General features: G+C 50.0%; 11 protein-coding genes across 11 annotated transcripts; 6 read left to right on the forward strand and 5 right to left on the reverse strand.

The window, feature by feature from the left end:
- Positions 1-234: 234 nt before the first annotated feature.
- N7498_007280 (uncharacterized protein) lies at positions 235-780 on the forward strand (the record flags this gene model as incomplete). Its single annotated transcript, XM_058454342.1, has 1 exon — positions 235-780. The coding sequence occupies one exon, from the start codon at positions 235-237 to the stop codon at positions 778-780; it is 546 nt and encodes a 181-aa protein (XP_058306591.1).
- Positions 781-1,478: 698 nt separating this feature from the next.
- On the reverse strand, positions 1,479-2,072 carry N7498_007281 (uncharacterized protein; the record flags this gene model as incomplete). The annotated part of the gene is made up of 3 exons (XM_058454343.1): positions 1,479-1,597; positions 1,647-1,714; positions 1,831-2,072. 3 exons carry the CDS (start codon positions 2,070-2,072, stop codon positions 1,479-1,481), a joined length of 429 nt encoding a protein of 142 aa, XP_058306592.1.
- Positions 2,073-3,534: 1,462 nt separating this feature from the next.
- N7498_007282 (uncharacterized protein) lies at positions 3,535-4,526 on the reverse strand (the record flags this gene model as incomplete). Its single annotated transcript, XM_058454344.1, has 2 exons — positions 3,535-4,242; positions 4,305-4,526. 2 exons carry the CDS (start codon positions 4,524-4,526, stop codon positions 3,535-3,537), a joined length of 930 nt encoding a protein of 309 aa, XP_058306593.1.
- A 1,211-nt stretch (positions 4,527-5,737) lies between these two features.
- On the forward strand, positions 5,738-5,980 carry N7498_007283 (uncharacterized protein; the record flags this gene model as incomplete). The annotated part of the gene is made up of 1 exon (XM_058454345.1): positions 5,738-5,980. One exon carries the CDS (start codon positions 5,738-5,740, stop codon positions 5,978-5,980), a length of 243 nt encoding a protein of 80 aa, XP_058306594.1.
- Positions 5,981-6,436: 456 nt separating this feature from the next.
- Positions 6,437-7,415, forward strand: N7498_007284 (isocitrate lyase/PEP mutase family protein; the record flags this gene model as incomplete). The annotated part of the gene is made up of 2 exons (XM_058454346.1): positions 6,437-6,586; positions 6,645-7,415. 2 exons carry the CDS (start codon positions 6,437-6,439, stop codon positions 7,413-7,415), a joined length of 921 nt encoding a protein of 306 aa, XP_058306595.1.
- Positions 7,416-10,874: 3,459 nt separating this feature from the next.
- On the reverse strand, positions 10,875-13,126 carry N7498_007285 (Acetate--CoA ligase; the record flags this gene model as incomplete). The annotated part of the gene is made up of 4 exons (XM_058454347.1): positions 10,875-11,314; positions 11,363-12,238; positions 12,306-12,701; positions 12,748-13,126. The coding sequence occupies 4 exons, from the start codon at positions 13,124-13,126 to the stop codon at positions 10,875-10,877; spliced, it is 2,091 nt and encodes a 696-aa protein (XP_058306596.1).
- A 687-nt stretch (positions 13,127-13,813) lies between these two features.
- Positions 13,814-14,089, reverse strand: N7498_007286 (uncharacterized protein; the record flags this gene model as incomplete). Its single annotated transcript, XM_058454348.1, has 1 exon — positions 13,814-14,089. The coding sequence occupies one exon, from the start codon at positions 14,087-14,089 to the stop codon at positions 13,814-13,816; it is 276 nt and encodes a 91-aa protein (XP_058306597.1).
- A 202-nt stretch (positions 14,090-14,291) lies between these two features.
- Positions 14,292-14,932, forward strand: N7498_007287 (2-methylcitrate dehydratase PrpD; the record flags this gene model as incomplete). Its single annotated transcript, XM_058454349.1, is given in 2 exon segments — positions 14,292-14,588; positions 14,606-14,932. Coding segments are annotated over 2 exon segments (624 nt in total), but the record flags the coding sequence as incomplete, so codon positions are not given.
- Positions 14,933-14,963: 31 nt separating this feature from the next.
- N7498_007288 (uncharacterized protein) lies at positions 14,964-15,373 on the forward strand (the record flags this gene model as incomplete). Its single annotated transcript, XM_058454350.1, is given in 3 exon segments — positions 14,964-15,022; positions 15,049-15,150; positions 15,166-15,373. 3 exon segments carry the CDS (start codon positions 14,964-14,966, stop codon positions 15,371-15,373), a joined length of 369 nt encoding a protein of 122 aa, XP_058306599.1.
- Positions 15,374-15,421: 48 nt separating this feature from the next.
- N7498_007289 (uncharacterized protein) lies at positions 15,422-15,659 on the forward strand (the record flags this gene model as incomplete). Its single annotated transcript, XM_058454351.1, has 2 exons — positions 15,422-15,471; positions 15,524-15,659. The coding sequence occupies 2 exons, from the start codon at positions 15,422-15,424 to the stop codon at positions 15,657-15,659; spliced, it is 186 nt and encodes a 61-aa protein (XP_058306600.1).
- Positions 15,660-15,686: 27 nt separating this feature from the next.
- N7498_007290 (uncharacterized protein) lies at positions 15,687-18,214 on the reverse strand (the record flags this gene model as incomplete). The annotated part of the gene is made up of 8 exons (XM_058454352.1): positions 15,687-15,766; positions 15,823-16,014; positions 16,061-16,758; positions 16,811-16,893; positions 16,959-17,108; positions 17,166-17,257; positions 17,319-18,005; positions 18,061-18,214. The coding sequence occupies 8 exons, from the start codon at positions 18,212-18,214 to the stop codon at positions 15,687-15,689; spliced, it is 2,136 nt and encodes a 711-aa protein (XP_058306601.1).
- Between the last annotated feature and the right edge of the window lie 91 nt (positions 18,215-18,305).

Here is an 18,305-nt window from a genome sequence, read left to right on the forward strand (position 1 = left end):
GCCTCATTCTGCCTCCAACCCCTCAAAAGAAAGGTAATTATCTTCTCAGGATATGGTCATGAGCGCAGTCTGCCAGACGTGAAGTAAGTCATGTTATGCGTAGCCGGAAAGAGCTAATTCACAACCTATAGAAGTCACCCACGCAATACGATTCTCTCTTTCTCAAGCTTCCGCCCTCATCTAACCCCTCTATTGTCTCAAATCTCCATCGATTCCAAATACAACACTATCGCAATGGCCGAAGAACAATTCGGCCGCTTCCATCGGTGGCTGAACAGTGGAAATCTGGAGACTGTCTCCCGCGGCCAGGTAAAGTACCTTGACTTTGCCGAGAAACCCAGCAAGGCCATCGGCGCCCTTTCGCTTGGGCTGGACTTCATCGTGATCATCGCGTCAGTACAAATGGCAGTTCTCGGCTTTATCCCCACCAAGGCCTGCAATGTAATCGGATTTGAGGCTTGCGGTGATGGCAGAGATCATATCGACATCATGATGGAGCAGATTTCGGTTCAATGGGAGCGAGGCGAATACCTTGGCTACTTCGACCAGACTCTTGAAAACGCCAAAGCCTTTGTCATCGGCGCGCTCGTCAACGGAAAGGACCCTCGGCCCGACCAGACTCTCGCAATGATGAAACACCTTACCAGCTTGGGCCTAAACCCCCGTCTTGAGTGGTTCGGCACTCCCAAAGCTGAACATGTATCCGACCGAGGCACCATTATCGTTACCTGTCCCGACAACCGACCACCCAACGTGTTCATTGACGGATATTGGAAGTAGGAGATGGGGGTCAGTGGATTGGATAACGCGCATGCCATGCATTCATGGGGCTCTGCAATTGCTCGTTCCTGATAGGGGACCCCTCGGATCCATCTACACTCAACCTCAGAAGGGGAGGCGTGTGAACGGATGAGTGCAAGGACCGTTTATCCGTTAGTGCAGAGATTACATGACAGTTGCTAGCATTGGTTATGATCTATGGCTTCCGATACGGAATGCTATTATTCCTACACTGTGTCTTCCACAAGAATGCATACCATCCAGTCTCCTGAATATCGTATCGGCATCTGGGCATTGTGTAACATGTATTGACTTAATGTCAGAAGGATATTGTGATCCCAAAAATTAGGAGTCAATGAAATCATTATGAATTTTGTAGTCGGTGAGACAAAGGCCAGACAAATAGGGGTCTATCTCCGGCGCACTAAATACCCTTTCACTGTTACGGACACCTCGAGTGGAAAAACGGGTAAGTCATTTTCATGGACGAATAAAACCGGTTTCGATCTGTTTGGTTTGAACTGAAGGCATGCATGAAGCCTCTGTCTGTTCCCCAAAGCCAAGGATCGACAAGGAACACTATATACAAGCCCTTCATCGTGCCCAGATATGACAAACCCCTCCCTCCCCCCTTCCCTCCTCTGTCTCGATCTACTACCGGAGGTATAAATTTGCCGGATGTAAAGGCTATTGAGCTATCAAGAGGCAGTAGGAACAGGAGTTTCTTGGAAGGTCGAAGTCCAAGTTGTTGCAGTGACAGACTGGGTAACGGCGTCTTGTCCGTTCTTTCCCTCGAATTTGGCAAAGGTATCTATTTCTATATAAGTATAAAGCCGTTTGAGCCAATCTGGACCGATATTACTTACCGATATTAACAGAAACTGAGCCCATCGCGTCCCCACAATCACTGCACTCGATAGTAGGGGTAGAGTACCTATTACCCACAAAGCAACTGTCAACGTCACAGCTTGCGAAAGCATAGCCACTGACATTGGTTGAATAATTAGCTTTTAGTTGATAAACTGGAAGAACCAAAAATGTAGCACTTACTTATTGCCGGGGATTAACTTCCCATTTTTGTTCTCAAGGCACAGGTTCAAATCCAGCTCAGCGTCGCTGTACACCGGCCCGTCAACCTCGCAACTACGACTTAGTACGAGCTTGCCGGAGTTTTTGTAAGCGCCTGGCTTTGGGTGGGCATCGGGGACACTTCGGTATGTCCATGTGCAGGATTCGGCGGTCGTCAAAGCCGCCAAGGTAGAAACAAGAAAGATTAGCTGAGAGAATTGCATTTCGGTAGTGGTGGTCAATTGCGAATTGAAAAAGAAGTGAGAAGATTGATGAATACTAAGCTATTATTTGGACGAAAGCTCAAATTTATATTCCGCAATGCGTCTTGGCGTATGCGTCTGAGTAGCTATGACCATCATCATCGGCTGAGTTTTGGGGGCTATAACGCATTTGGAGTGTAAGATGTGTTGATGCCACCCTCGTAGCGCCAATTAAGGTTTCACAGGCCGTGATGCCGCGCTTGGCCAGCAGCATGAATTTCATCCTCCAGCTGACATGCCTGGAAGGAAACCTCACGTAAAGAGACCGACAGTTTCTCGGGCTATGATCATATCCAATGGATAATTTGACATGACGATCTAAAGACAAGAACGTGTAGTCTATAAGAACAGACCCTTCAACAATCTCTGGAATGAGTGCGGGATCGTGGTCGTGCTGTAATGGTCGCAAATGTCTACTTGGCCCCAGAATTAGGGGTCCAAAAGGGTCTATTTGATGGGGTTTACATGGGCGCTAGTGCGCCATTTGTTTACCATCGTTCCGGCGTTCTAACTTTACCGGTTGCCGTGGTTGAACTTAGGAGGGACCTCGACCCGCCAAGGCCCCCCCCGGAAGTTTGTGGGGGCCTCGTAAAAATAGAAATTATCGGTAGAGGCTATGTTTCCTCTGCAGCCGCATGAAACCCCGCTATGACAAGGTGCAGGCCCCCGATCAGCCGGAATCTTGGCCGCCGCCAAGGGCGCCCCCGAAAGTTCGTGGGGGGTCTCTCAAAAATAGAAACTGTCGCTAGTGAGGCTATATTTCCTCCGCAGCCGCTTGACACCTCGCTATGAAAAGGCGCAGGCCCAGCCAAAAGCTTGGCCCCTGCCATCTTGGCTCCTCCAATCTCTAAAATACGGTCATCATATTCAAAAGCTGGCTAGGGAAATGAAGACTGTTTAACGAGAAGGGGGCAAAAGAAATGTACGAATCACTGGAAATATTGAACGCGCGGACCAACTTAATTTCGTAGGTATGCACCAGTTCCTTGCTCCTATTGACCGATCTCTCCATTTCCTACCGCTTCGCCCGCTATTTCTTTCTATTATTTTATACCATTACGTGCTTGATTTTTCTTTTTCGTCCAACATGACGAGGTGTGTCTGCTAGCCCTCGTTCCGAGAGTGGTTGCGGCTATAGTCGACCGCGGTCTTGGAGCGATATAGTGGATTCGCGACGATACACGCCGCTCGGATGGTTTGGGTTGGGGTAGTTGGTAGGTTGATAGTAGTGGAGCAGATGGAGGGACTGGTTGCACGTGGACAAGATGGAAATCCGATGAAGAGTTGTATGGAGGGAGAGAGAAAGGATTAGAGCGTAACCTGGGTCAGGTTATGAAATAGGAGTCCTGGACGCCTGAGGGTCGATAAAACATTGTACCAAGCTTTCGCATGAGAATCAGCCATTCAAGTGACCTTTGCACTCTCAGCTGCGGAGCCATAAATCTTGCTCTTCTCCATATCTGTACGGAATCCACGAATCATTAAAGTACCTCTGCAAAACAGTCTGCGGGTAGGTCATATCATCGACACAGTATCCACCACCTGTGGGTCCAATATGAGGACAGTGGATATTGGGCCTGTAGTGTACCATATGCTCATGGACCTCACGACATAGCAGTGTATTTTTGCCTAGCTCGTAGCTCTTTCCGAATCGCACGTCCTTGGTCAAAAAGTTATAACACGCCGCCGAGTCTGTATATTGCTGGTTTAAGCCGGTGCAATACTGCTCGTGTGTAGCACAGATGGTCTTGGCCAATAGGTTGGAGACATAGGCGACGGCCTTGTCAGATGAAGTAGCGTTGATTTTAGTCGCAACACCTTCGATCAAAAAGTCCAGTAAGTATTCGAACCATCGGAAGACTGCGTCATACTGAATGATCTTGCCATCCGCGTTCCACTCGATCCACGTATCGATAGTGACAGGGACAAGGATGCCGAAGGTGGTCGCGTTGAAAGTAACAACGGTTGTTGCGGATGCAATATTATCGTTGGCAGCGAACTGGGTGATGTTGTATGCGATTGGAACACCAACAAGACTGACGTGCGTCGGGTCCGAAAAGAGGCCAAAAATATATTCGCGGTTTAGCTCGTCACCGTCGAAGGTGCGGGTGATGTCAACACGGCCTTGAACCTATGTATTGTCCTTGTCATTATGCGCTGCGAGCAAGATCGTATGGAGAGCGTTTAACCTACATTTGGGGCGAATATAGATGACTCGTTTCCCTGTGTCTGTTTCACGTTGGCAGGGTAAAGAAACGAATCCCAGAAGGTCTTTTCAAGTTCCCAGAGTTGATCGAAATTGAAAATTGACTTCGGATACTTTTCTTGAGAATCACTTGCGCACTCGGCAGAAGAAAATAAGAAGGGCAAGACAATTGTGAGCAAGGAACCCCACGAACATAACAGTAAGTTCATGTCGATTTTTTCGGAAGCAACTTTCAACTATCTTTTGACAATGGGCAGAAGTAATAGTTTATTGAAAAATGTAGGATTCTGGGGGCGGCCTGGTCTGTGCTATATGTTATTCGAAGCATGCCAGAGCATGCTTTGCTAAGAACGCCAGGGTAAAGATCTGCGCCCCCATAGTCATTTGGGATGGATGTGAGAAAGCCACGAGCAGATCCTCACCAAAAGGGTAGCAAACCGAGTGGTTAACATTCAACTGGCTGTATATACTATTCAGCTCACAGGGAATTCTGACTTGAAGCGGCCGAGAAATCTTAAGCCTTCTGTGTAATTAGTATGGAGAGGAGCCAGTAAATTCAACGACACCTCTGACAGGCATGAGCGACAGGTTCAAAGTACAGAACGACTTTCGATGGTGTTTGAGGGAAGTATGAAACTGGGGTTCTGACTAGCACAGAAATGATTTGGGGCTGAATAGCTCTTGCATACTTTGGTGGGGTTGGTTGCTGACCCGCGCAATCTCGGCCTCCTTGCAGATGTTTAGATAGGCCATCACCATTTCGGGGAAGCAACAAAACAAATCAATGCATTGCTCAGAACCTAGTCATTGCCCGCCATGCTGTGTCTGAAGGTCCCAGTCGTAATCGTCGTCTACCCTCTAGCAAGGTCATTTGTAGAAGAGACAAAGCAGCTGTTCTCTTCGGGCTGCTCCAGCACGACCGGAATCCGCTCGATATTTCCGAACACTTTGTTATTTTTGAAGGGAGACAGCAGTGGATAAGATCCTTCAGCATCTTGCTCATCGTGGCCAAATGACTTGGAAACATGATAGATCTGATCAAGGCACGCATGTCTTCGTTTCCTTGAAACTTCAGAAGCCCCAAGGCACCTCGAGCGGTCGAACATAACGCAATCGGAAAGCGAACTGCGCACCCGCCCATCCTCTATAATTTTAACCTACTCATTTTAAACCAAAACGCCAATATATTCACTAAATCATCTCGGATTACATTGATTTGGCTTATGCCCTATCTCGACATATAGAGTAGGTAAATTGACTCCATCGCGCTGGTGCTGCTGCTCGCTAAATAGGCTGCCCGGAGTGACTCTGCCTGCGCTAATCCGGCAGAAAACGCAGTCGTCGTGGCGCCGCTTGTAACTGTCATGCTGTGGATGGCAAACCCGCTGATTGGACCGTCCAGGGCCTTTGGTATGTAAACATGACCATCCATGAGCCGCCTCATCGTCCGGACAAGGGAAAGGGTTCTAAACGATGGGGTTGTCAATACCTCCGTATTGTCCGTCTCGACAGCAACCGACATGATCCCCAGATGATGAGCAATATGGAGAAAACATCCACTGATCTGCTTCTCCCCGACTTGCTGGAAGACCAGGGAGCCTACAGGCTGCGAATGCCATGGATCCAGTTCCATGATCTCTTGACACAGTCGAGAAACTGTTGACCGGATATATGGCTCTTTTCGTCCTGTAGAGAAGGGGCCACCAGAATGACCATCGGGATAAAAAGAGATTGTTCATCCACCTTGGTCCTGTCTTAACACATGCCCACAATCTGCGCGGCCTTGTCACGAAGTTCGTTGACTCGGGTCAAGAGCCGGAAATTGACAAGCTCGAAAAATGGCCCCATTACGACGCAGCTACCCCACATGACTGAAGACTGAGTCGGTGGGGTAAACAATGTCCATCTTCTCCAGCAATGATCGAGCTTATTATGAGAAATTAAGTCTGCGGATTATTTGTCGGCTATATTAAACTGGCATCGCGCGAAATCCCCATCTCTACATCTTGCGATATCCAGAACCCTGCTGACACGGTGAGTTGGTATCACTCTCGAGCTGAGTTTTAGGACTCATTATTATTCACTTTTAGATACCCTGTATATCTTTTTTAAGGCAGCTATGGCTTCTATCAGCATTGATAGACCTTCGTCTGCAGCGACAACTCTCCGCCGCAAGATCGAATCCGGGGAATTCATTCTCGCTCCGGGGGTATACGATGGCTTTTCCGCACGAATCGCCCTAGAAGTCGGCTTTGACGCATTATACATGGTACCTCAATTTCACCTTCCATTGCGTCCCATCTTCTCTGGACTGACCAAGAATATAGACCGGAGCCGGCACGAGCGCCTCTATGCATGGCCACGCCGACCTGGGACTGTGCACCTTGAATGACATGCGCCAGAATGCGGAGATGATCGCCAATCTGTCCACAACCACGCCGCTGATTGCGGACGTGGACACGGGCTATGGCGGACCCATCATGGTGGCGCAAATGACCGAGCAATATGTACGCTCGGGCGTGGCGGCCTTCCACCTGGAGGATCAGGTCCAGACCAAGCGATGCGGCCATCTCGCCAGGAAAATCCTGGTGGATTTGGATACCTATGTGAGCCGCATTCGCGCGGCCGTCCAGGCGCGCAGGAGAATCCAGAGCGACATCGTCATTATTGTCCGGACGGATGCGCTGCAAAAGTTCGGCTATCACGAATCCTTGAATCGGCTGCGTGCCGCGCGCGACGTCGGGGCCGACGTCGGTTTTCTTGAAGGCATCCGGTCGGTCGAAGAGGCCCGTCAGATCGTGACTGATCTGGCTCCGTGGCCGGTCTTGCTGAACCTGGTCGAACATGCCTCGACCCCAACCGTTTCGGCGGCGCAGGCGCGCGAGTGGGGGTTCCAGATCATGATTGTCCCATTGGTAACACTATCATCTGCCTACCAAGCGATGAAGAAGGGCTTGGAGAATCTCAAAGAGACCGGTTTGCCGAATACGGCCTTCTCGCCTCAGCAGCTCTTTCGGGTGTGTGGATTGGACGAGTCGATCCAGATCGATTCTGCGGCAGGAGAAGCCTCATTGGTTGATCTCAAGCATCATCTGTAGGAGACATTCAATCAATCAATCAGTCAATCAATTAATAATTTCAGGCGTATTGAGAAATTGTCGTTCATGTCTTTGCAGAAGCGGTAACCAAGCGGACGAAGAGGAGACGCAGGCTAGTGAGGCGAGAAGAAGAGGACGCTGTCGGGTAAGAAAGGCCTGCTGGGTCATTCATTTTCTCTAGTTAGAGATAACTATTGCTATGCTCGTATTACTCATCATTATTATTTATTTATCATATTTTCTCCATTTAGACGATTAGGGAAGTGAGGCTAAAGGAGAGATACCCCGCTGACATATTAGGGGTTAATGTCCCCACTGGTAAGTGGCAAATCTCACACAACTCGACATTGATGATGGAGGCCTGTCTACCACCGATTGGTGGCATTTGTGTACGTACTGACATATGACATGGACGGGATAGAAATTAGTTACATCATGCGCTTCAGATTGTGTCCTGACTTCATAAGACCACTATATAGTATTTGATCTGTAAGAGCGTCCAGGTGCTGTGTCGGGTGTGTTGAAGTCAAAAACCATCCTGGAGTCTGGCCACAAGCCATGCCTGTCGAGACTCTACTGCGGGGTTTGACCCGTATCTCATTTTCGGTGATTTCTGCGAAGTCTAGATGCCGGTTCGCCGATTCTGCTCCACTTATCCGACATAAGTGTCCTGATGATTGATTCCACTTCACTTGATTTGCTCCGAACCCTCAGAAATGGGACTGTTGCTACCCCACACTGTCGGCAATCGGCATTTGTTACCAACATCGGCCGCCCGGTCTGCACTTCTCCCTAGCAAAACATGCGGTGACTTAAAGGAACGAATGTCAAAGCCGAATTTGGATCACGTCTATCTAACGCGATGTTCTCTATTAACGTCCCAAAAATGGATACAAGACGCCTAGATTCTGATCTATCGCTTAAGAAGAGAAGAGGAATAATTGCGTGCGCCAGATGCCGGACAAGAAAGGTCCGGTGTAATGTCCAAAATGGCTTCCCCTGTCATAATTGCCAAACGGACAAGATCCCATGCTCCATTCCTGAGCCGAAACGCAATAGATCACGATTTCGAAAAGAATGAGTAGTGGAAAATCGACTTAATTGATATAGAGCTAATATACCGGCCATACAACCAGAGCGTACAGGATTTGGCATTCAAACTGCACGGAAAGTGCATACGAAGGTCCACGGCAAGGTTCAGAGATGAGGCATCATCAAGCGACTTCCCCTATGGCTTGTCTATCAAGTCATCCGAGAGCTTCAGTGCCACAATACTCTGAGCTTTCTAACTCAATAATGACGCCTTCTGCCTCCTCAGAAAGTGTAGGAGTTAATGCTGATGAGCAAATTGCCGAGTGGATTCTGTCCTGTCCCATTTCTCTCAGCACGGGATTGCCAGGGGATTTATTATCTACACTTATTTCTATCTCTACCGGCACTGATGGGTATCTTGAAAGATCAACGCCGCCAGGGCCAATATTTCGGAAGTGTTTGACATACATCGACAACGCTATAGCATGCCAACCTACGGCACAATCTATAGCACAAACGACTAAAGAAGGCCATGTTAATGACTTAACAAAAATCGGCAATAATCTTCTGACCCGGTCTCAAAAGCTCTGCGACAAATTGAGCGCCTCTGCCGATCTCGCAGATCTACATTGCTCGTCGAAGGCTCCGAAATCTCTGGACGCTCCGAAAGAGACCTCTGAAATTATCGAGGGGAAAGGATGGTGCTCAAATGACCAGACTATTGAAAATAGCCAATGGGATATAAGCGAGAACATTCTTCCATATGGCTCTTACCCCGTGATGGAGCTATTCTTTTAGGAAACGACGTGATATCAAAACCCCGGAGTCGCGTAGGCTGTTCTTCTTTTTTTGCTTGAGGAATGCCCATTTTTAGATATCTCCAACCCAATTTTGTTTTACAGACAATATGAAGCGGGTGTGTATAACTATATGATCAAGAGAAGAAATATGCCCTTAATTATATGACATCAGACAAAGACACTTCCATCGATGAGGTTGAAAATGTGGTTGTCTCTTTACGCGTTGGGTAACGAGTTTCTGGGGATACTATAAATAATTATGCTCAAAATTTTCTTTTGTTCGATTTTCTTTCTCTTTTTCGTAATGATACAGTTTAAAAGATATTGGAACTAACAGATGGCACAGTAGGGCCGAAACTGAATCTGACGATGGCATAAGCTAGTATTGTATCCTCTTCTCTACTGGGATTCTGGGACTATATTCAAAGCTTGTGTCGCTTTGCGCCTAATCTCCACTTCTCAAACTGCGTGGACAAGATCTTCCCGTTTGAGGACGCCAGAAAAGCGTGCCGATACTTTGAAGAGCAACAGCATTTTAGAAAGGAAGTGATTCAGGTTCCCAGCCAGTAATCTAGAATTTTGTTCCCTTCTGAGTTCGGCGCAGTGGAATTTAGTTACAGGACGGTTCTTCTAGACTCACATCCAAGTGATATCCTGCAGGCATTTAAAAAAAGGAATATCATAATGTATCCAGGAAATGCAGGACTGGAAGCAATCTGTTGCGCTCTTTCCACGGCCAATTCGTGCTTTCCACCTCTTTGAAGGTGGGTACATCTCTGAAGGTGAACATGCTTTGCACCACGGCATAGGATGGCTTGATTCTTCCCATCAATGACAGCATGGCGGCATACACCGTTTTTTGATATTTGGATGGCCCCGTTCTCGCTCCTCCTTGCTCTTGATGGCAGGTGGCACAGACGGCAGCACCATCATCGAGGTTAATAGCGTCGTGATGACCGCTTGTTCTGCTCAGGTGGACTGTTGTAGGACTCGGTGGGTGGAGCAGTGTCGTCTCATTGAAAGCAAGAGATTTGTGGTCAAGGCGGTTGAAGCAGCCATAGCTTTTGAAGGAATGGCAAGGTAATATAAAGCGCTTTTTTTCGTATATAGTGCAAAGCAACTGGAAGTTGACTCTTACCTCTCTAGTTTTATATATACACCTTTTACGCTGTCTTATTGGAAGCGGTTGACTAACTTCCTATTTACAAATTCACAATCACTGATTCGACCACCTGGATGCGGGGCAGGATTGGACTTACGCTTAAGTTTGTTGATGGATCCCCACTCAACCCCGCTCGGATGTGGTGCCAACGGCGAGATGCCGATTGGCTCTGCTACAAATGAGGAGCTCTCGGTCTTTCCCTGACCAGGGGAGAAGGATTGGGAGGGGCACGCGTGGCGGTGGATCGATTTACTTGACGGATCTCGTGATGTTGAAGTGTCAGCTGAAAAATAAAACTTTGTGCTCCTATGGAGGATACCTTAGTACCCTTTTTTAGGTTGACACGAAGCTACATATGATGGATTCCCCAATAGAGAAAAGTGCCGAGAAAATGATCTAGGGCTTAATTTGCAAATATATTAAATGAATTCCATCCAATTTATCCCTAATACAATATGCTGATATTCACAGCTTCGCCAGCTCTTGCCTTGCCCTCCTTTCTTCAAAGTAGGCCTTCACTCTCGTTCGAGCCACCTCGACCACCGCTGCATCCTCCACCGTCGGCGGGATATTCACTGCAGCCGTATAGCGACCTTGGGCCGCATTCTCGACCAGTTCCCTCAACACGCGTCGGAGAGTCTTTCCGCTCCGGGTTTTGGGAATCATGCCGTGACCTTGGATGATGCCGCCGAGGGAGGCGATGGCTCCGACGTGACCGCGCACCAGTCGATTGACCGCGTGGAAGAAGTCTGGGGGTGGGATCGCCGGGATGGAATGAGACCCTGACGACCTCGAACGAGGCTGAGTAAAGGCGAATGGGAGGTGACCTTTTAGAGGGTCTGGGATGCCGACCACACTGGCTTCACTGACATCCGGGTGGAGAAGAATCGCTTGTTTAATGGCCCCTATAGATACCAATTAGTGTAAGAAGGCGATAATAAGAACAAACTTACCCGTGCTGAATCGATGAGCGGCAACATTGATAATGTCGTCCGACCGTGACATGACATGGACATATCCGTCATTATCAATCATCCTCGCGTCCCCCGTGTCGACCCAGCGACCGTTGAATCGTTTCAGATACCCCCGGTAATATCGGTCGGGGTCATTAAAGAGCGTGGTACATGCACTCGGCCCCAGAGGTATGGCCAAAACGATATTCCCCATCGTCCCTGGTCGGACTTCCTTGCCCGAATCGTCCACCACCCGGACGTCGAAACCTGGCATAGGTTTACCAGCCGATCCAGGCTTCACGGGCAGCGGTCTCGCCATCTCAGCAGGAGAGCGATCAACCTGGCCAGCTGGACTATGTAATGCCAATGCGGATATTGGCGAGCCCGATTCAGACGACCACCAGTTATCGATCACCACCGCTCCAGGAGCGGCATATTTCTTCAGGAGATCCTGGAACCTCACAATCAGCTTGGGTCCGCTCTGCTCCCAGGCCAGGAACAGAGCCCGTAACGACCTCAGGCCGTCCCGTCTTCCCACTGTGTGGAATAATTGGTTGTCGGGATCCTCCTTGCAGATAGCCCGAAGGGCCGTCGGAGCAGTGAAGAGCACATTCACCTGATGCTCTTCCACTAGCTGCCAGAATGCTCCGGCATCCGGAGTACCGACCGGTTTGCCCTCGTACAGGATGGTTGTGGCACCAACAAGCAAGGGAGCATACAGGATATAGGAGTGGCCCACGACCCATCCAATGTCGGAAGCGCAGAAGATCACATCGCCTGGACCGCGCAAACCAAAAAAATATTGAATGGAAAGATTAAGTCCAACCGCATGACCCCCGGCTTCCCGCAGCACACCTTTCGGTTGTCCCGTTGTACCTAAGCTCTTTATTAGCATCTATCTCGCTCACTCACTCTCTCTCTCCATCGTGTCTGCATGACATACCACTGGTGTAAATGACATATAGGCCATCATCACTTTTGACGGGAACCGGCTCCATTGTCACTCCTCGCAGACGGGCGCTGTCAGTCAGGCTCTGCCAGTCTCTCTGACCGCATCCCTCGTCGAGATCGTTCCATTGTAGCTGCTTTCTTTGCCAGACGATGACCTTCTCCGGCTTGAAGCTACTTTTTGCAAGGGCTCCTTCAACGAGCGGGCGATAGGCCAATGGACCTTTTGAGCCTTCAATGCCACAGGGAGCGGTCATGACTACTTTTGGCCTGGCCGCCTCGATGCGCTGTGCGAGAGCGGTCGATGCAAAGCCACCAAAGACCGCGGCATGGATGGCTCCAAGGTGGACGATGGCTAGAGCTGCGATGATGGTAGCAGGGATCATGGGCACTGCTCTCTCGTTAGAGATTTCTCTAGTTTGGGATTGTTTTCTTACTATATATGAGGACAACATCTCCCTTGCGGACTTCTTCCTCGTGTAAGACTCCAGCTAAAAGCTCCACCTCAGTCTGAAGCTGGTGATAGGTCAATTTTTGCTTGCCTCCCGATACGGGAGATTCCCATATGATGGCCACGTTCTCCCCGTGGCCATTGTTAACATGGCGATGAATACAGTTGTACGTGGTTGAAATTTCGCCGTCAGGGAACCACGTCCAGTGTTCATGGCTGACTCCGTTTCGCAAGTGCTTGGTAGTCCGTCTAAGAGCCCGAGAAGGACGGCGATGCCAATGCAATTGCTTCGCATGGTGACCCCAGAACTCCTCCGGATTACGAAGGGAGAGCTCTTGAACGATATCTTGGGGATGCGAGGACATTGTTGATCTTTCTCTTAGGAGTAGAATGACCCGCGAAAACGGGAGTCCTGGGTAGGGCAAAGGACGACCACTATAACATTAGATTATCTTTATCTGGAGAGACACCATGGACCCCACCCATAGGCAATTGAGGAGAAGAATCTCCCCTGAAGTGAGTGGGGGTACGTATCAACGATGGATTCAAGGCATTCGTATACTTGCCTCAGGACGCATCAGTTACCCCCCACCAACTCCCTCCGGCCCCTCTTTCCCCTAAAACACTTTCCCCGTCCCCGAAACATCTCAAATTCGAAATCTGTCTAGGCTAGAATTCCGACTTGGGCATTTGATCAATATTGGAGCTCTTTCTCGTCATCAATCTTTTTATTGAATAGTCACCGGTGGTAAACAACGATATTACATGTTCATTTGATTTCATAGTAAAAGATTGGATATCAATTTATTTGGATTGACAGTCTGTAGTGCATGTTGGACTTTTCCACTCGACTGAAAAGGCCCCGGCACTCTTCCTAGATGACAGTACGTATATAGACAATTAACCACAGCCACTATGTTGTTTATTAAAAAATGAACTCCAGCTCAGTTATAATGCTTGGTCTTCACACCCCCCACCAGCTCTTCTTGCACCCCAGACCCCTTCTGGGTAAACAGCGCCGACGTCCCATATGCGCCGATCCGGGCTCGACTCTATGACTCGGACGTGGGCTCGGTGCCAGGTTCGAATTTGCGTTCAACGCCCGCCCGTCGAAGAACCGGAGACTCGTCCAGCAAGGTATTGATCTTCACGTGGTTGTTGGGAACGACAAAGTAGAACAGTCCGCATCGATCCTGATTGCGCTGGTCCGCAGGCGGCTGACACACTCGATGGATGGTGGCCTTGTAATACCCCCCCCCGTCCACCACTCGAACATTTCGCCGGCGTTGACCACGATGGCCCCCGGAATGTGCTTCACCCACCGCCATTGCTGACTGTGGTGATCCATCAACTGCAGCGATGCCATGGGTTGACTGAACAGGAGGGTAATGGACCCGAAATCGCAATGGCCCTTGAGCCAGACCCCCTTCGTTTTCGTCATATCATCGTGATATATCTGGAGCATCAGTCCATTTCGTTGAGATTAACATCACCAGAAATCCTTGAAACCATCTCGACCTGTTAAAAAGTGAATCGCGCACCGAGAACCTAGTAGCCTGGGTATCCCAACTTCGGTACGATGACTTGCCGCGACCAGTCGTCGAACAGACCAAGGAACTGTTCCTGGACTGGTTGGCTTGCCCCATGGCCGGAAAGAATCATCCCGCCATATCGGTCATCGACACGTTTGTCCAAGAGATGGGACCAGCAGGCGACCGGAGCGAAATCATCCATGACCCGGATCGGTCGACCAGCCAGGCCTCTGCGGCCTTCTCAACGGGGCCTGTTCACACGTTGTGGAGCAAGACGACCTGTATGATTCCTCCAGTGAGTTTCGTTGCTAGTATTTTGGGATCGGTCTGATTCAGAATTTAAGCGACGGTCGTTTTCCTGACGGCCCTGGCCGTAGCCCAAGAGGTCGGCGTAGATGGTCGATCGTTCCTCGCGTCGTGGGCTATTATGTGGCCTGTCGAACTGGAGAATATCTAGGTGGAAGCCATTACCAGAAATCTCACACTACGGCGACTGCAGGAGTTGTCGGGGCGGCGGCGACGGCCGCGTATCTTCTCCGATTAGATCCAAAACAAATGCTGTCAACGATCGGAACAGCAGGGACTCAGGCAGCGGGCTGGTGGCAATTTCTCCTCGACGCCCTATTTCGGATTGCTTGAACCGCATGAGATCCTGGCAGGAAAATTGGGCATGGCAAAGGCCATGGTACCTGGCCAGGCCCGTCCGACCGCCCTAGATGACAGGCTCGGGTGAAATATTCCAATCTAGAGTCGAGTTTCAAGTGGCACTCCGCATGCCGGCATACCCATCCCTCGGTTGATGCGCTGCTGACGGTCATGAAGCGCCACAACGTCGGCTTTGATGACATTGAAACGTCGTGAGCCGCACCTAGCCATCGGCATTCTCTCACAGAGCGAAAGGGCCTCGACAGTTATCAGAGCAAGTTCTCCATGGGGTTTGCCCGGGCGGTAGCGGCGAAAAACGGACGAGCTTCCGTGACCGACTTAACCGAAGACACCTTCAAAGATCCGGCACTGAGAGCCTTACAAAAACGAGTCACAATGCAGCACGACCCCGATATTGATGCTGCGTTTCCATAATAATGGCAAGCATTGGTTGAGGTGACCACCAGGTCAAGGCAGAAGTTCATGGAGCGCGTGGAAGTAGTGAAAGGGGATCCCGGTAGCCCATTGACCCGGTATGACATAGAAACACAAAATATGGACAACTGCTAATGGGAGACTTAACAGTGAGGATCTGAAGAGCAAAGTAACCCTGTTATCGAAGCACGGTAAATTAACAGACATGGAGGCCGTTCATAGGACAACCGAGCGCGTTTGGCGGCTTGAAGGCGAACAGGATGCTCGTGGCTTTGCGTGCTCATAAGGAAAGTGGACGTAAGTACCAGTCACGTCATTCCATGTTAATATAGTCCTTCAAACTGTCGACCCGCTGGATCATGCGCCTGAGGTTTTCACCGAGGAGACCAGACGCTGCAATAATCGATCAGTTGGCATCTTACGAGGATTTTCAATGTGCAAAGACGTACATTGCCAGACCCATCGTTCTCGGAACAGGTCTTCAATGAGCATCAACGGCAGAAATTCCCGCTGGATCGGCGGTTCATATGCGCCTTCGCTTTCAGTGACCATCTCATCGATAATGCTGTTGATGGTTGGATCGGCCTTTCCGGGTTTTCCAAAGATCCGAATCCCCAGTAGGTACCAGGTCAGCAACAGACCTGTGCTGGCGTCAGCGCAATCGGTCAAAACTGGTAGGTCTCTTACCTCCTTCATATGATGGCAGGGGGCCGTAGCATGAGTGGCTGAGCGATACAGTCTTCATCAGGTGTCGGATTCCCAGACGTACCCGGAGCAAGAGCGACCGCGCCGCTCGCGTGAGCCCTTTGACCAGGCCCGGGTGACAAGGCAGGCTGTAGAGACTTTCCAGGTCGAGCGGAGACGTCTGCAAGGCGGGAGATCGGACGAAAGCCTTGAGTTCTCTCAACTGGCGGCTGGCGTAGAGATGGAAGTAGGCGGAGTTCAAGACGAGGATGGAATCGGCCATCAGAGGACCGTGAGGGGCCTCGGGCAAGGAATGGCAGTAAGGATGTCGTTTCCACGTATCTTCCCACACCCGGAGGGCCGTTTCCAAGGAACCGTCATCCAACTGGGGAGAGCGCCGAATGTGATATTCGTCCAAGTTTTCCATGGAACAAATATAGGACAGGATCGCACTGATGATCGCTAAGAGGCCAAAGGGAGTGACATCCCCCTCGACTGGCTGACCCTCAATGATCTTCCGGAAGGATTCGACGGACGATATTTGCCGGGGTGGCGTTTCCTGCCAGTCGCTCGCGGAGGCAGACCATTGCAATTCGGAACAAGGCAGAGGCACGTCCGGTTCTGCAATACGGAATTTGAAGGCAACCTCTTCTTCATCGCATAGCAGTATGGCGGCCAGCACTCCCGTCCAAGTGATACACCTGCGGAGGTCAGTCAGACAGCCGGACAATTCGATGGGACTTTTTTCACGACCTATGTATGGTCTCTTTCATGATCCAATCTTCCCACGTATTCCCTGACGCAGCGCTAGCAGCGATCTTGGCCTCTTGGGCGAGCTGGACCAGGTCAAATCGGAATCAGCTTATGACGAATGACTAACAAGATTGACTTATCAACATACCGCGGGGAGTCTGGCGAAGGCCAACCGAGCTTGACGTTGGAGGATAGAGTCACCGCTAAACAGGCCAAATTGGCAAGAGAGGAGTCTCGTTTGGAATTCCCATAACTGAAAGATTGCTTCTTTCTCACCGATCGTGACCAACTCATCATGCTAGGATTAACGTCAGATTCTCAATGCAGGGCGTGGTACCAGCTACGGAACACATACCTCTGCAAGCAACTTCAGCACCGCATGATGGAGATTGGTCGCCACTTCAGCCTCATTGACATGAACGGCCCCGATCGCTAAGATGGCAAGGACTAACGGAGCTATCGATGCGTTGGTTTGAGATGACTAACACGCGACAGAAAAGATTCTTACCCGAAGTCGTGGTGAGACTGAATGTTGGGTTATGCACGATCGGCGCATGCGGTAAAAAATAATTAAGGAATCCCTTCAGGAACCTGATCACTTTATATCGCGAGGGGTAGCCGAAGCCACTGAGACGGCCCTCCACATCGAACTGCTTGAGTTGAGCCTCGGCCAGCTCTATTTCCCGCGGTGACACTTCCAGGAAGAGGCCGCTGCTCTGGTAATCCGTATCCAAGGCTCGGGTCATTTCCACCCGGTGGTCTGGAGTCTTCCTCGAACAATCCGAGGTGATGGGAAGGAAGACGGTGGCGTCTGGCTGCAAGATTTGAAAAATGTAATCGTCGAGAATTTCGAAGTTGATGTCGACGTCGGATCTCGACGCTCCGGCATCTGGCATGAGATCCACCGGGGCGTTGCCCAGAAGAAGAGATTCGGAAGAGTCGTCATAGGGGATTCCCAAGGTTGGAACCGGATAGATCGTGGCATTGGGGGACAGAGTATGCGGCGCCCCAATGGCCGGGGGGGGGGCGTTGATGTCCGATTCGGCAAAGGAAAGGAGAACCTCATTGTCGTTTCGTCGTCTAGGGGAATTCGTACAGACGGGACCATGAAACTTTTTGACGTGTCTGGAGATGACGTCTTTGCGAGCCGACGTCAGACTGCATTGCGGACATGCATGAGGTTTGTGATTGCGATCTGACAGCAATTAGTCTCAGTCTCAGTCAAGAGTAGAAACAACTAAAGAACGTACGGGAAAGCTCATGGCGCCGTAGGTGTTCCGATCTCGTAAAGGTCTCTTCACAGATGCTGCACGCATAATGCCGGTCTCTCTGGCTGCGAGCAGCACCGTTTCGGCGCGGCTTGAATGTTTTCCGACCAATAGCCTCATTCCGGCTTTCGGTCATGATCATGTGAGATGGGGGGGATATCGCTAGGTGGAACAGATGGCGGGTGTCAACATCCTCTCAAATCTATCCATGAAAGTCTTCTAGTCAA

The sequence above is a fragment of the Penicillium cinerascens genome (assembly GCF_028974065.1).
Source record: "Penicillium cinerascens strain IBT 15544 chromosome Unknown contig_9_segment0_segment0, whole genome shotgun sequence".
Taxonomy (NCBI): domain Eukaryota; kingdom Fungi; phylum Ascomycota; class Eurotiomycetes; order Eurotiales; family Aspergillaceae; genus Penicillium; species Penicillium cinerascens.